The 15,792-nt window shown below is 38.3% G+C and overlaps 1 protein-coding gene across 1 annotated transcript; it reads left to right on the forward strand.

Annotated features, from left to right (window-relative positions):
* Positions 1 to 13,582: 13,582 nt before the first annotated feature.
* On the forward strand, positions 13,583 to 14,195 carry LOC120129703 (cellulose synthase A catalytic subunit 7 [UDP-forming]-like; the record flags this gene model as incomplete). Its single annotated transcript, XM_039147144.1, has 1 exon — positions 13,583 to 14,195. A coding segment is annotated over one exon (612 nt), but the record flags the coding sequence as incomplete, so codon positions are not given.
* Positions 14,196 to 15,792: the final 1,597 nt, after the last annotated feature.

Below are 15,792 nucleotides of genomic sequence, written 5' to 3' on the forward strand. Positions count from 1 at the left end.
TAGAAGTTAAAGGAAATTCAGGGACCAAGCCCTGCATTACTCCTTTTAGTGTCGGCAGAAAATTTCATATAAACATATGAATGGTTTTCTGTTTTCAAAACAGAAAACAATTGTGAAATTCTTCCTCACGCACACAACTTCCAAACTCGATTCCGACGCCGTCCGAATTCCGATCGTTGTTTTGAAACCACCGTTGTGTTCATCATCGAGCGAGGAGCAAAACCTTCAAATTAATTGAAGCGAAACGCGGCCAAACGTCGGGAATTTCCAGTCAAAGTAGCGACGGTTTTGTTAGCTCTATCGCCGAGAAAATCTTAAATTCACCGCTGATCGTTGCTCTGTTTACGACACCTCCCGCACCATCGTGTTCCTTGTGCCGTTCCGAGTTCACCGGTGTCAACCTTGTCCGCCGTAGACGGCGGCGCGTGGGGAGGTGGTGCAGTCAAAGATTCGGCCGATTTGAAATCGAGCTCTCCGCCGTTCAAAAATTTGAACCGATCGTTGTAAGTATCTTGAAATCGCTCAAAATAATTTTTAGAAATTTTTCCGGGATTTTTAGGGCCCCGGAGGACGCCTCACGCGCCACACGCGCCGCCGCAGGGCGAGTGGCTGCTGGAAACCGGTTTAACCGGTTTTCAACCGGTTCTGACCGGTTTGACCGGTTTCAACCGGTTCGAACCGGTTTGACCGGTTTGACCGGTCTGACCCGACCCGACCGTTGACCCGACCCGACCCGACCGTTGACCCGACCCGACCCGACCGTTGACAGTTGACCGTTGACCGTTGACTTTCTTTGACCAAAACTTAAAATGGCTTTGACCGAGCATTAAACGACCGTTAATCTTTTCCGATTATACCTATCCTGATAGTTTTCGACGTGCCGAATCCGTTTCCGTGGTCCGTTTTGTCAAATTCGAATCCGAAGGTCTCCAAATCTACGGTCAAAGTGGTTGACTTTGACTTTGACCAAGAATTTGAATTTTTGAAAAGTCATACTTTATGTTTTTCGACGCCCTGATTCCGATTCCGTAATCCGTTTGGCCAAATTCAGACTCGAAATACCTCAAATTGATAGTCAAACCCGAAAAATGCGTATATACTTAAGAAGTTTAGCTTTGAACAATTGAATAGGATTTGAGACTGATAAATATTATTGTTTGAAGGTACAAGAGACTCTCCGGATCGTTCGACAGCTCGACCCAGCTCTTCTAGATCAGTTAAACCACGTGTGCCAGTATTCACCCGTTCGAAAATTGTAGCAGAGCGTGGTGAAACCAGCAATCAGTAGATTTGTTATTTGAATCTATTGTCGAGGTGTGTTCCCTACTTGTTATTGAACTGTTTTATTGGTTTTAATACGTGGTACACCGAATTCATTGGCTATTGTTTTATGGATGCACCAATTAATGTGACAATTTATGGAATATGGCTGCTATCTAATTTTTGTTTTGAAATGGTATATGATTACTATGTTTTTGGATTTATGGAGTTTATGTCACGGTGCAATTGAATTTTGGAATTGAAATACGATGGAATAGCTCTGATCAAGCTAACTGGGCCTAATGTGACTCTTGAGGGCCCCAAGATGTTTCATTAGGTCGGCTTTCCTTTGCTGTGTGCTTAGGGTAAGCTATATGGACTTATTGACTTGGGCTTAAGGATACAAGCTTCAGAGCCTATCCTTAAGTCGGCTTTCTTTTTGCTATGTGCATAAAGTAAGCTATATGGAAAATAATTTTGGGAACTACTGATGGTGTACCAGAAAAGGGTTTAAACTATGATTTTCAAAAAGTTAAACTCTTTTACGAATTTGTGAGATTACTGGACTATGATTTGTACCTATTGTGATTTTATGGAAATGTTGGGACACACTGAGCCTAGCTCACCTTTTGAAAATGTTTTCCCCTTTCAGATACTGTTGGGTAGATACCTTGGTTCGAGCACTTGGAGGATCAACATATCTCTTGAAGTAAATCAGATTGTAATGTTTTTATCTGGCAAGTTTACTTTATTTTGGTGACATGGACCTTATTTTAAAATATCGGATTTTATAATGATAACACTTTTGCTACTACTGCTCGGTTTATTGTGATTTTGAATTTGAAGACATGTTTTAAATTAAATTATTATTTATTTGTACTATATTTACGAGTTGGTTTTTGATAGTATAAATTGTTTATAATTTCATGTTTTTATAATGTGATTTTATATTGATGGAATAACGGTTGCGAAAAATGTCTTTAATAATTATAATGTGATCCACTAGACTTAGTCGAAACGCATAGGCCGGGTCTAGGGGGTTACATTAATTAAGTTTTTTTTCTTTAAAATTTCTAGGTTGTTACAATTCTCCCCCTCTACAAGAAATTTCGTCATCGAAATTTACCTTATGAGAATAGTTGAGGAAACTAAGCATACATTGACTCCAATGTCTCCCCAAGTAGCTTCAGAGGGGCTTCGGTTACTCCATTGAACTTTTACCATCGGGATACGTCTATTCCGAAGAACTCGCTCATCACTTTCCAAGATCTGAATGGGCTCCTCCTCATATGACAAATCAGGTCTCAACTCTACCTCTTCAACCTGAATGATGTGACCTGGATCTGGACGATATCACCTCAACATTGATACATGAAAGACATCATGAATACGAATGAGCTGGGGAGGCAACTCAAGCTGATATGCGACAGGTCATATCCTCTTCAATATACGATAAGGTCCAATAAATCTTGGACTTAATTTACCCTTACGCCCAAATCTCAATACTTTCTTCCAGGGTGATACTTTTAAAAAGACCTGATCTCCAACTTCAAACTGAATATCTTTCCTCCTTTGATCTGCATAAGACTTCTGTCTATCAAATGCCTCTTTCAGACGGTCACTAATCAATTTGACTGTGTCCTCCATCTCGCGTACTAACTCAGGTCCCAACGTCTTCCTTTCACGCAACTCAGTCCAATAAATCAGGGTACGACATATTTGCCTATAGAGTGCTTCGTAGGGTGACATACGAATGCTGGTCTGATAACTGTTATTGTAAGCAAATTCAGCCAACGGCAAAAAGTTCTCTCAGCTACTATGAAAATCAATTACGCAACCCCACAACATATCCTCCAGAATCTGAATCACTCTCTCAGATTGACCATCAGTTTGTGGGTGAAAGGATGTACTATAATCCAATCTTGTTCCCAAATCCGTATGTAGCGCCTTCTAAAATCTCGAAGTAAATCTCGGATCTCGATCAGAAATAATAGACAATGGAACACCATGCAATCTAACAATCTCTGAAATATACAATCTCGCCAGCTTGTCCAAAGTATAATTTACCCGCACAGGAATGAAGTGAGCTGACTTTGTAAGTCTGTCCACAATCACCCACACTGAATCCTTTTTTGAAGGAATCATAGGTAATCCGGTAACAAAATCCATAGTAATACGCTGCCATTTTCATTCAGGAATCTTAATAGGTTGTAACAAACCTGATGGATGTTGATGCTCTGCTTTAACTTGCTGACAAGTCAAACACCTAGCCACAAAATCTGAGATGTCCTTCTTCATGCCGACCCAATGATACATCTCCCTCAAATTCTGGTACATCTTATCTCCACCGGGGTGCATAGCATATGGACTACTGTGAGCCTCATTAAGAATAATCTGCCTCAACTCAGCATCATCAGGTACACAATATCGACCCTTAAAGCATAAAACTTCTTCCTGATCAAGGGCGTAATCTGAGCTTGTTCCCTGCTCTACTTGCTCAAAGATGGAAAACAATGAGCTATCTAGAGATTGTTTAGCCTTAATCTCATCAACCAAAGTCGGTTTAACTTACAGTTCTGCTAACAGAGTGCCATCGTCATATAAATTCTTCTTGGCCATTAAAGACCTTAACTCCGATACCGCCTTTCGACTCAAAGCATCCGCCACAATGTTAGCTTTACCAGGGTGATAATCAATCACATAATCATAATCTTTTAGAAGCTCTAGCCAGCGCCGTTGTCTCAAATTAAGCTCCTTCTGGGTCAGAAGATACTTTAAGCTCTTATGATCAGTGAAAATGTAATACTTATCTCCATAAAGATAGTGTCTCCAAATCTTCAAGGTAAATATCATTGCTGCTAACTCCAAATCATGAGTAGGATAATTACACTCATGCAGTCGCAGTTGACGGGATGCATAAGCCACCACCTTACCTTCCTACATTAGAACACAACCAAGTCCTGAGTGTGAAGCATCACTATACACTGTAAAATCCTTCCAAGACTCTGGTTAAATCAACACTGGTGCTTGAGTCAACACCGCCTTTAATTTCTCAAAGCTCTCTTGTTGTGCCTCACCCCAGTCAAATGACACGTTCTTCCTTAACAACTTTGTCAAAGGAGCAACAATGATCGAGAAGCCCTCGACAAAACGTCGATAATATCCAGCCAAGCCCAAGAAACTGCGGATCTCAAAGACGTTCTTGGGTTGTTTCCAATTAACAATAGCCTCGATCTTGCTTGGATCGACCTGAATACCTCGTATAGAAATAATGTGCCCCAAAAATGACACTTCTTGAAGCTAAAACTCACACTTCCTTAGTTTGGCATATAGACGATGCTCTCTCAAGGTTCACAGAACGATCTTCAAATGCTCGTCATGCTTTGTTTCTGTCCGAGAATAAACTAGAATATCATCAATAAATACAACCACAAATTGATTCAAATATGGCTGGAACACACGATTCATCAAATCCATGAAAGCTGCGGGAGCGTTCTTCAAACCAAAAGGCATTACTAAGAATTCATAATGACCATATCTAGTGCGAATGGCTGTTTTTGCAACATCGGACCCCTTAACTTTCAATTGATAATACCCCGAATGAAGATCAATCTTAGAGAATACAGTAGCTCCTCGTAACTGATCAAATAAGTCGTCAATCCTGGGTAATGGGTACTTATTCTTGACCGTCATCTTGTTCAACTTCCGATAGTCAATACATAGCCTTAGCGACCCATCCTTCTTTTTCACAAACAGAACTGGAGCTCCTCAGGGTGAGGTACTATGCCGAATAAATCCTCGATCGAATAATTCTTGCAATTGGACCTTCAACTCCTTAAGTTCCTTTGGAGCCATGCGATAAGGTGCCATAGAAATAGGTAAAGATCCCGGATAAGTCTCAATCTCGAACTCTACCTCTCTATCAGGATTTAACCCATGCAGCTCCTCCGGAAAAACATCAGAAAACTCGCTAACTGTACGAATCTCCTCGATCGTGGACAAGGAACCTTTAGTGTTCAGAATACAGACAATGAAAGTCTCATATCCCTTCCTGATCATACGATCAATTTCCATAGCTGAAAAAATATTTGAGAGATAGCCATGCCGTTCACCAATTAACACAATAGTACGACCATCTGAAGTCTTTAGAGTAGCTTGCTTGTATTCGCAATCCAGATTTACCTTGTGTTTATTCAACCAATCCATCCCAAGAATTAGATCGAACTCCTCTAAAGGAAGCTCCATAAGATCAGCGAGAAAAATTTCTCCCTGAACCTCCAGAGGATAACACCGAAATACTTTATTCACTAATACTACCTGTCCTACTGGACTCGTAACCGTAACAGTATTATCAGTGTTCTCGATCGGAATCTGAAGGTTTCGAGATACTGAGCTCGATACATAGGAGTGGGTGGAGCCATTGTCCAGTAATGCAAAGTATGGAATATAATAAATAGTAAATGTACCTGCAATAACCTCAGGCTCATCTCTGTCATCCCGACGTCTAGTGGCGTAAACCAAAGCTAGTTGTCTAGCCTCAGAAACTGTTGGCCCTCTATTCTACTGAGGTTGGGCTCTACTGTCTGTCCTGGACGCTGAAGCACGAGCCTTTACTTGGCTACGATCTCTAATTGGATTATGTACTGTAGTCTGTGAACGCACAGGAGTTTGGGTAGCAGTCCACTCAGACGAAGCTAGTTGAGGACAATCTCTCCGAAAATGACCACTAGATCCACAATGAAAACATGCTTCGGTCTTCCTATAACACTCTCATGTGTTCCGTTTACCACAAAAGTCACAATGAGGCACTTGAAACGGAACCGAAGAATCACCTCTACTAACAGCTGAAGGTGATGATGTTGCAGGCCTGAAGCGTGTATTGCTCCTCTGAGGGGCTGAAGTATGAGTCCTCTTACCGGACTGTGCGGATGATTCAGTAGGGCCAAAAGATTTCCTAGATCGTTCCTGATCAACACGCTCTCTACCAGAAGCTAAAGCCTCCATCTCCTCAGTATCCTTGGCTCTGCTCACCAGCACATCAAAAATTTCATCTTGAAGGGCTACCACCTGCCTACGTAGCTCGTATCTGAGTCCGAGGGCAAATTTACGGCATCGTTCTCTCTCGGTAGGCACCAGACTGATTCCATACTTTAACAATTTCAAGAACTCTATCTCATACTCTGAAACAATCATATCACTCTGAACCAAGTCCTGAAATTATTGTCGTCTCTGGACTAAGTAACGCTCCCCCAAGAATCGACTTGGAAAGCGCTCCTTAAAGAAATCCCATGTCAAACGATCGGTAGGAACACTACTGGTCACTGACTCCCACCAGGTGTGGGCATTGCCATCTAACATCGCTACTACCCCCAAATATCTCTTAGTTGGGTCCAAACCCAACTAATCCATGGGTCTTTCTGTATCTTGAAGCCAATCTTCTGCTTCAGTAGGAATTCCTCCAAGCTATTCTCCAAAAGTCCTGACCCCATTGGCGATCAGAGCTTGAGAAATAGGCACCTCGGATCCAGCACCAGCAGCTCTGACCACTCCTTGAATCAACTGTAAAAATTATCTACCAAAATTCTCATCAAATGCAACTCTGGTAGAATCAGGCTCACTATCGGTTGCTCCCTTGATCGGTGTAGTCATGCTCATTCCGGCAGCAGGAGGTAAATTTGTCGGGGTCGTAGAGCATAATCACTTGTCGGAGGTGGGGGATCGACTCGAATCTCGTCGATCGGGTCTGCAAATCTAGCCACTCGACCTCGTCCTCGGCTAGTTCGACGTCCACGTCTAGCACTCATTTTGGTAGATCTCTAGTTTACTATAGAAGATAAAACTTAGGGTTAGATAAGCACTTGGAGTCTCAAACACAATTAAAATCGTAAAAACTTTGAGACATGGCCTTAGCAACAGGTTTTGTAAATATTTCAAAACCGTATTTTCAATTTGGACTCATACACAGTCCGAGGTTTAAAAACCAAAAGCTCTGATACCAATTAAATATAAACCCCTAGATCCGGTCTATACATTTCAACTAAGTCTAGTGAATCACATTCATGATTCTTAAAGATATTGTTCCGAAACCATTATTCAATCATGGTAAAATCACATTATAAATGACGTTTATGAAATTATAATAATTTATACTATAAAAATACAACTCATAAATATAATGAAAAAAAACAAATTAATTTAAAATGTTTTAAAAATCCAAATTTACGATAAACCAAATATAAATAGCAAAGGAATAATCATTATAAAATCTAATACTTTAAAATAAGGCCCATGTTACCAAAATAGTGTCAACTTAAAAGATAAAACATTACAATACGATATACTTCAAGAGATATGTTGATCCTCCAAGTACTCAATCAGGTGAATCTAACCAATAGTATATGAAAGGGGAAAATATTTTCGAAAGGCTCAGTGTGTCCCAACATTACTATAAAATCATGATAGGTACACTAAATAAATCATAGTCCAGTAAATCTCATAAAAATTATACTGCAGTAAATCCCATAAAAGAATTACCCTAAGGGAATATCTTAGGGCCTGAGAGTCTACCCAAGATAGATTTCGGGGTCATGGGGCCTACCTAAGAACACATCTTAGGGCCGCAGGGCCTACCCGAGAATGATCTCAGTGCCGCAGAGCCTACCTAAGAGTCACATTAGGTCTATAAAATTTTCCAGCTTGATCAGAGCTGTACTTTATAAATTCGTATTCCAAAAATTCAATTGCACCGTGACATAAATTCCATAATTCCATAAACATGGTAATCATATACAATTTCAAAACAAAATCAGATAGCGGTCATAATCCATAAACCATCACATTAAATCGGTGTATCAATAAAGAAATAACCAAAGAATTCAGTGTACCACATATTAAAACAAATAAAATAGTACAGTAATAAATAGGGAACACACCTCGATAATAGGTTCAAGTAGTAGATCTACTGATTGCTGGTCTCACAACGCTCTGTTACAATTTTCGAACCTAATTTATAATAACACTATATTACTAATGGGTAACATAATTAATCTCTAAAATCATAAAATTTACGGGTCTTACGGGTGAATACTAGCACACGTGGTTTAACTGATCTAGAAGAGCTGGGTCGAATTGTCGAACGATCCGGAGAGTCTCTTGTACCTTCAAACAATAATAATTTATCAACCCCAAGTCTTACTTTATTGATCAAAGCTAAAATTCTTAAGTATATAAGCATTTTCCGGGTTTGACTATCAATTTGGAGGATTTCGAGTCTGAATTTGACCAAACAGATTGCGGAATCGGAAACAGGACGTCGAAAAACATAAAATATGATTTTTCAAAAATTCAAATTCTTGGTCAAAATCAAAGTCAACGGGTTTGACTGATGATTTGGAGGCTTTCGGGTTCGAATTTGGCGAACTGGATTCGGCACGTCGAAAAATGTCAGAATAGGTATACTCGAACAAAATCAAAGGTCGTTTAATGACCGTTTAAAGCCGGTCAAAGTTATGGTCAAAGGGGTTCAATAGTCCACATTCAAAATTTCCCAAAATGTCACATTTTTCAAAATAATTCCCAGAATGTCAACTTTTTCAAAATAATTCCCAAAATGTCACATTTTCTAAAATAATTCCTAGAATGTCACTTTTTTCAAAATAATTCCCAAAATGTCACCTTTTTCAAAATAATTCCCACCGTTCGCATCTTTCCCCACGCGCAGGGGGCGCGTGGGGGCGCATTAGACCTCCTCCGGTCTCCAAAAATTCCTGCAAAATTTTCCAAAAATTATTTTAAGCGATTTTGAGTCACTTACCAACCTCGGTTCAAATTTTTGAACGGTGGAGAGCTCGATTTCAACTCGGTCGAATCTTTGACCGCTCTATCTCCCACACGCGCCGCCGCCTACGGAGACATGGACGACACCGTCGGACTTGGAATGACACCAGGAACACGATGGTGCGGGATGTGTCAAAAATTGATCAACGATCGGAGATGAATTTAAGATTTTCCCGACGGTGGTGCTAAAAAAACATCGAGCCTTTGACTCAAAATTCACGTCGCTTGGCAGTGTTTCGCTATAATTGGTTTACTGGGTTTTGATCACGAGTCGAAGATGAACACGATGGTGGTTTTAATTTGACGATCGGAGGTCGGACGGCGTCAGAATCTAGCTTTGAAGTAGAGAGCGGGAGGAGGAATTTCACAATTGTTTTCTATTTTGAAAATAGAAAACCATTCATACGTATATATTAAATTTCCTGCCGACACTAAAAGGAGTAATTCAGGGCTTGGTCCCTTAATTTCCTTCACTTCTAATAAGGCCTACAAAATTTTAAAAGTTTTAATTTAGTCACCAAATTTCGCCCAATTACTAATTAATTAATTTTTTTTCTTTACAATTTCTGGGTTGTTACATGCAAAGCAAAACAACTCAAGCTCTCAAGGGTTGATGGAAACAAAGTAATAATGACTAGTGAGAATTCATGGGTGTTGTTCAAGGATTATTTCGACCATAAATGCTTAGAGAATGATTGATTGGGGTTCTGAAGACTTCTTGGCTCACGTGGTTAACACTAGAATATCAGTTTCGATGCTCATGGATATTCATACTATATGAGAATTTCTTAATGTATTCTTGGAAGAAATACTCGGATTATGTCCAGACTGAGAGTTACAGTTTGGGATTGAAATGTTACCAGGATTAGGTTCAATATCCATTATTTTATACCATATGGCACCGACAGAGATAAAAGACTTAATGACTGAAATTCAAGAGTTTTTAGTGAAGGGTTTCATCTGACTAAACATTTCTTTATGAAGAACGTCTCAAAAATACTCCGAAGGTATTCACGGACTTTATGAATCGATTTTTTCAACTATACGTAGACCAATTTATGGTGATGTTCATCGATGACATCCTCGTGTACTCGTGATTGAAGGAAGATCACAACCAACAACTTTGTATTATATTGCAAATGCTTCGGGAGCGATAATTGTTTACCAAGTTTGGGAAGTATGAGTTCTACTTGTTAGATGTTTCATTTTTTTTGTCACTCGTAGTAGCAGTCTGTATTCGACTAACCCTCAAAATATTCAAGCAATGGTTCAGTGGGAACATCCAAAAAGATGATAGAACTTTATAGTTTCTTTGATCTTGCCATGTATTATCATTGATTCGTTAAAATTTTTTTGATGATAGTTCCCCTATGACTAAATTACTTCATAATGGAGTTTCCTTCACGTGGGACGAGAAATGAAAGAAAAGCTTCAATAGTTAAAGGTTATATTAACTGAGGCCCCTATTTTGACTCAACTAGAGCCAGAAAAACATTTCACCATATATAGTGATGTATTATTAAATGAGTTTGGATGTGTTCTAATGCAAGAGGGGAAAGTTGTGGCTTATGTGTCTTGTCAGCTCAAGCCATATGAATGTAACTACCCTACCTATGACTTAGATCTTGTTGTGATAGTCTTCACATTAAAGATTTAGAGGCACTATTTGTTCGAGAAAAAGTGCCACATTTTTACTGATCACAAAAGCTTTCAGTATCTACTCACATAGATAGAGTTCAACTTATGACAACTTAGATGGGTTGAGTTTCTAAAAGACTATGATTGTGTGAAGGACTACCACTTGAGGAAGTCAAATGTAGTTACAAATGCCTTGAGCAAAAAATCGATAATAGAATTGCAAGCTTTATTGTCTTGCCTGAGTTTGACTAGTGATGGTAGATTATTAGTTGAGCTACAAATTGAGCCCGAATTAGTAGGCGAAGTTAAGAGGTTGTAGAGTTCTAAAACCCGTTTAAGGGTTTAGGTAAAGCAAGTCTGTCCAGGTGAGGCACTAGGTTTTAAGTTATGATATGGGGATGTGTTATTCATTAGGGTCGATTGTGTGTACTCGTCGAGGAGTAGTTGCGTAGTAAGATTTTGCATAAGGCTCATTCCAGTTCATTCTCGTTTCATCCATTCAGTAGCAAGATGTACTAAAAGATCTACCATTTGTATTGGTGGCTAGACATAAAATGGGAAGTATTTGAGCTTGTCTCTAGGTGTTTAGTGTATCACCAAGTTAAGGTGGAACATTATGTTCATTCACGGTTACTCTAGCAAGAAGATTATGTTTGGTTGAGTTGTGGCCATCTTCTAGTATCTTAGGACTAAGTTAACACATCCCTAACTCCTTTATACCACTTATGAGTTTTTGGATGTGCTTGTTTGGCTTGTATGAGTTAATAAACATGTAAGTGCGTTCATAGTAGATAATGGTTTATGACGTTATACAATATGAAAAATGACTTATTATGACCCGTTTCAGCTTACATAAGACTTAAATAAAGTTTAAGGGATTTAAAGAGGCTTAAGAGTAAAGTTGGTGTCATTTTCATATAAAAACACAGTATTTCTAAGCTTTGGTATATGTACTAGATAAACAATATTGATATAGTTATTCAGATAGCCAACATAATGAGCTTTTGGTTGGGTAGATTGATACCCTGTTCATAGGGTATCAATATTGTTCTTCGAGTATCGATACCCAAGGGTGGGGTATCAATACCCGCATTAAGTTTTAAATTTTAGTAGCCAAATTTGGTATCAATACTCAAGAAGTATCGATACTTCACAAAATACAAGTATCAATACTCTAAGGGTATCAATACTAAGTTATTTTCACAAATATCGAACTTAATTTGGTATCGATACCTAGGATGGTATCAATACCCTAATATAGAAGTATCAATACTCGACATGAGGTATTGATACTATAAGGAATTCTCATGACATCGAATGTAAAACCAGTATCGGTATCGAGGGAAGGTATCAATACTACAAGGTTGGTATTAATACAAAAGGACGTAATATCAATACCATCACACACTTTTAGGCAAGAAGCCTAACTTGGTGATAAGGGCTCGGGAAGGGGTCTAGGACCGCCAATATTTCTCTAATAATCTTACAAGTGAGAACAACAAATGAATTCAACAAAAGCTAAGAATCTTATGAAATAAGATAACATAAAACTAGCCCTTATATGACGCTCGGGGAACATCGAGGATACTTGAATTACTTTAGCAAGTATATCAATTGTCTTGTTTGATTAAGATATCTCGATATATCTCAACTAGTTCTAAGGAACTTCAGTTGCTAGTTGGGCACAGATGCCCCGAGTACTCACAATGAGTAAGTTAGCCAAGTGTAGATTCCGATACAAAAATTTTGGAATTAACCCTATGTACCCGAGGGTACTATAGGTAGGATAGAGGGGTGTGAGTCTTTAGATGCATTAAACCCTCAAACCACAACATGATACCTACCTCAGGATGAGTGATTAGGGTACTTGTATGCTTATGTCTTTACATGCTACCATTACCATATGATGAACACATGTAGTATAGTATAGTTATTAGGGTGACATTAAGCTTGTTAGCTCAGTGCTGGAAATTTGTTTATGTGCGCAGGTTTTTAGGAGGATCGTCAAGGATCTTATCACACAACTTGTATTCTAGAGCGTTCGAGGTTCAGAGTGCGTCATGAGTTTATTTTAGAGGGTATGTACTTTTCATAGACCTTCTTATATTCGAGTTATAAATCTCTTTTGAAATACTTGATATGTATTATTTTGAGATGTATTGGGAGCTCCACATTTTTGTGAACTTAAATACTTATGTTTTCATATATGATTTTAAATGTTGGTATCTTAATGAGTATTATGATGTTGTTTTAAAAATATATTTTGAGTTAACCACTTTGATGGTTCCATGTAATGCTTTAATCTCTTAATCCTAGGTCAAATTAGATTACGATATTATAGAAATCTACAAAGGCAATGGTTGCAATGATAACATTAATGATATTATAACTATAACAATGGCAATAAAAAGATTTACAACCGTAACATTAATGATATCAATAACATTAGCAAAAAAACAATAACAATGTTTATAAATGTGAAAAATAATATCAATAATGACACAATTGTACTCTTTCGATATACGAATATACGCTTTTTTTATTTCATAGTCAATAATCCAAAAGCATATAATAGTGGCCAATTGACAACTCTCCAAAAGAGTTATCTTTTTAGTATCTTTTTACCTAATTTAAGCTTGAACTTAAGCATGTTAGGAACATTATTAAGATGATTTTTATTTATTTTACATCATTTGCACTGAGGGATTAAGTTGGTAGACATAAAAATTTTATGTTTATATAACCAAACATGTATTGCCTGAATTTTTTTTTGGTACTTAAGTCTTTGATTCAAACTCTGAATGTATTTTACCTGATTCCTGTTCTGAAATTTACATGACATTATTATGTAAAGTTGACAATTTTGTTTTCTTGGCAGCTAAGCAACCTTACAAGCATATGGTTCTTGGCACTTTTCCTTTCCATCATAGCGACCGGACTGCTTGAACTTCGATGGAGCGGAGTTAGCATCCAAGACTGGTGGCGAAACGAACAATTCTGGGTCATCGGCGGCATCTCCGCCCATCTTTTTTCCATGTTCCAAGGCCTCCTCAAAGTCCTCGCTGGTGTCGACACCAACTTCACCGTAACAGCCAAGGCAGCAGAGGATACGGAATTCGGCGAGCTTTGTCTCTTCAAATGGACCACTCTCTTAATCCCTCCCACAACTCTGATAATAGTGAACATGGTAGAGGTCGTCGCCGGAGTCTCGGATGCAATCAACAACGGCTACGGTTCATGGGGTCCGTTGTTCGGCAAACTGTTTTTTGCTTTCTGGGTCATTTTACATCTCTACCCTTTCCTCAAAGGTTTGATGGGGAGACAAAACAGGACGCCCACCATTGTTGTGCCTTGGTCCGTACTTTTGGCATCCATTTTCTCACTGGTTTGGGTTCGGATCGATCCGTTCTTGCCCAAACAAATTGGCCCGGTCCTCAAACAATGCGGCGTGGAGTGCTGAACCGTGTTTCGATATTTTTTCTATTTTGCCTGTATGCCATATATGATTTGCTGTGATTCTGCAAATCTCTGTCTTGTTTACGTAAGTCTCTTATGCATAATTTCGTTGGTAATACAAGAAAAATGTTGCCTTTAAACGACTCCAAATTCATTTTAAAAATTAATTTTCATTTTTTTTTTTGTAAAAGATGATTATATAAGCAATCAATCTCACCTAACAAATTCAGACTAAAAATTTGTTACTTTATATTAGGCTTAATGCTCAAATAAGTGCCCAAACTATACATTTTGTGTTAAATAAGTGATTTTATTTTTCTGGTTAATCTAGGTGCCTAACATTACAAACGTTAACATTTTAAGTGTACGGGCTGTCAACGGCATTTTTCTCCGTTAAGTGACACGTGTCACAATATAGTAATATAAAATTATTTTTTAAATATATTAAAATATTATTATGGTTATAAAAAAACCTATATTTTCTTATATTATAAAACAACCCCAAAATCCCAAATCCTAACCTTAATCCGCTATCACCGCCCTCTCCATCCACGACCACCGCCGCCGACGTAGTCCTTGCCATCGTCCTAGTTATATGTCGTTGTAGTTGTCACCGATTCATCGTCAAAATTGTGTGGGATCGTGATTTTCATCCTAGGGTTTCCGGGATTTAAAATGTCGATTTGTTGTCGATCAGTCATCAACTTGTCACGATTTCATAGGGTTTTGGTCACCGGGGGTAGGAGAGATCGGGTGGAGCTTCTTCGATGACAAAAGGCGGCGGTCGACGTAAGTTTAGGGGTTGAAATGAAGGTTTTGAAACTTTAAGGGTTATTTCAAATTTTGTGTGTTTTCTTTTTTAAAATATATAATTTTATTTTTTAAAATTTTATATAAAAATTTTTAAAATTACCAAGTTGTGACATGTGTCACTAAACGAAAAAACTAACGCCGTTAATGATCAAGACACCTAAAGTGCTAATGTTTGTAACGTTAGACACCTAGATGAGCTAAAAAATATAGGAACTTACTTAACACAAAAGCTATAGTTTGGGCACATAGTTGGGCATTAAACTATTATATTATACAAAACATTGCTACTTTACAACTAATATCTTCTCCGTAAAAGCAATTACAGATCCTCTCGGTTTCTTATTCAATCACTACAACAAAATAGATTTGTAACGGTGGTTTTAGAGAAAACGCCGTTAATTTTTTTATATATAGCAGTGTTTTTTAGACAAACGCCACGATATCCTAATATATAGTGGCGTTTTTGGGAAATCGCCACTACAAACACATACTTTAGTGGCATTTATGTTACAAACGCCGCTATATCCAAATATATAGTGGCGTTTTTGTGAAAACGCCGCTACAAACGCGTACTTTAGTGGCATTTATGTAAAAAACGTCGTGATATCCAGATATATAGTGGCGTTTTTGTGAAAACACTACTAAAAAATCGTACTTTAGTGGCGTTTATGAAAAAATGCTGCTATAGCCAAATATATAGTGGCGTTTTAGTGTAAATGCCGCTACAAACATGTACTTTAATGGTGTTTGTGTAAAAAATGCCGCTATAAATGCATACTTTAGTGGCGT

Source organism: Hibiscus syriacus, unplaced genomic scaffold (genome assembly GCF_006381635.1).
Source record: "Hibiscus syriacus cultivar Baekdansim isolate YM2019G1 unplaced genomic scaffold, ASM638163v2 tig00110503_pilon, whole genome shotgun sequence".
NCBI lineage: Eukaryota > Viridiplantae > Streptophyta > Magnoliopsida > Malvales > Malvaceae > Hibiscus > Hibiscus syriacus.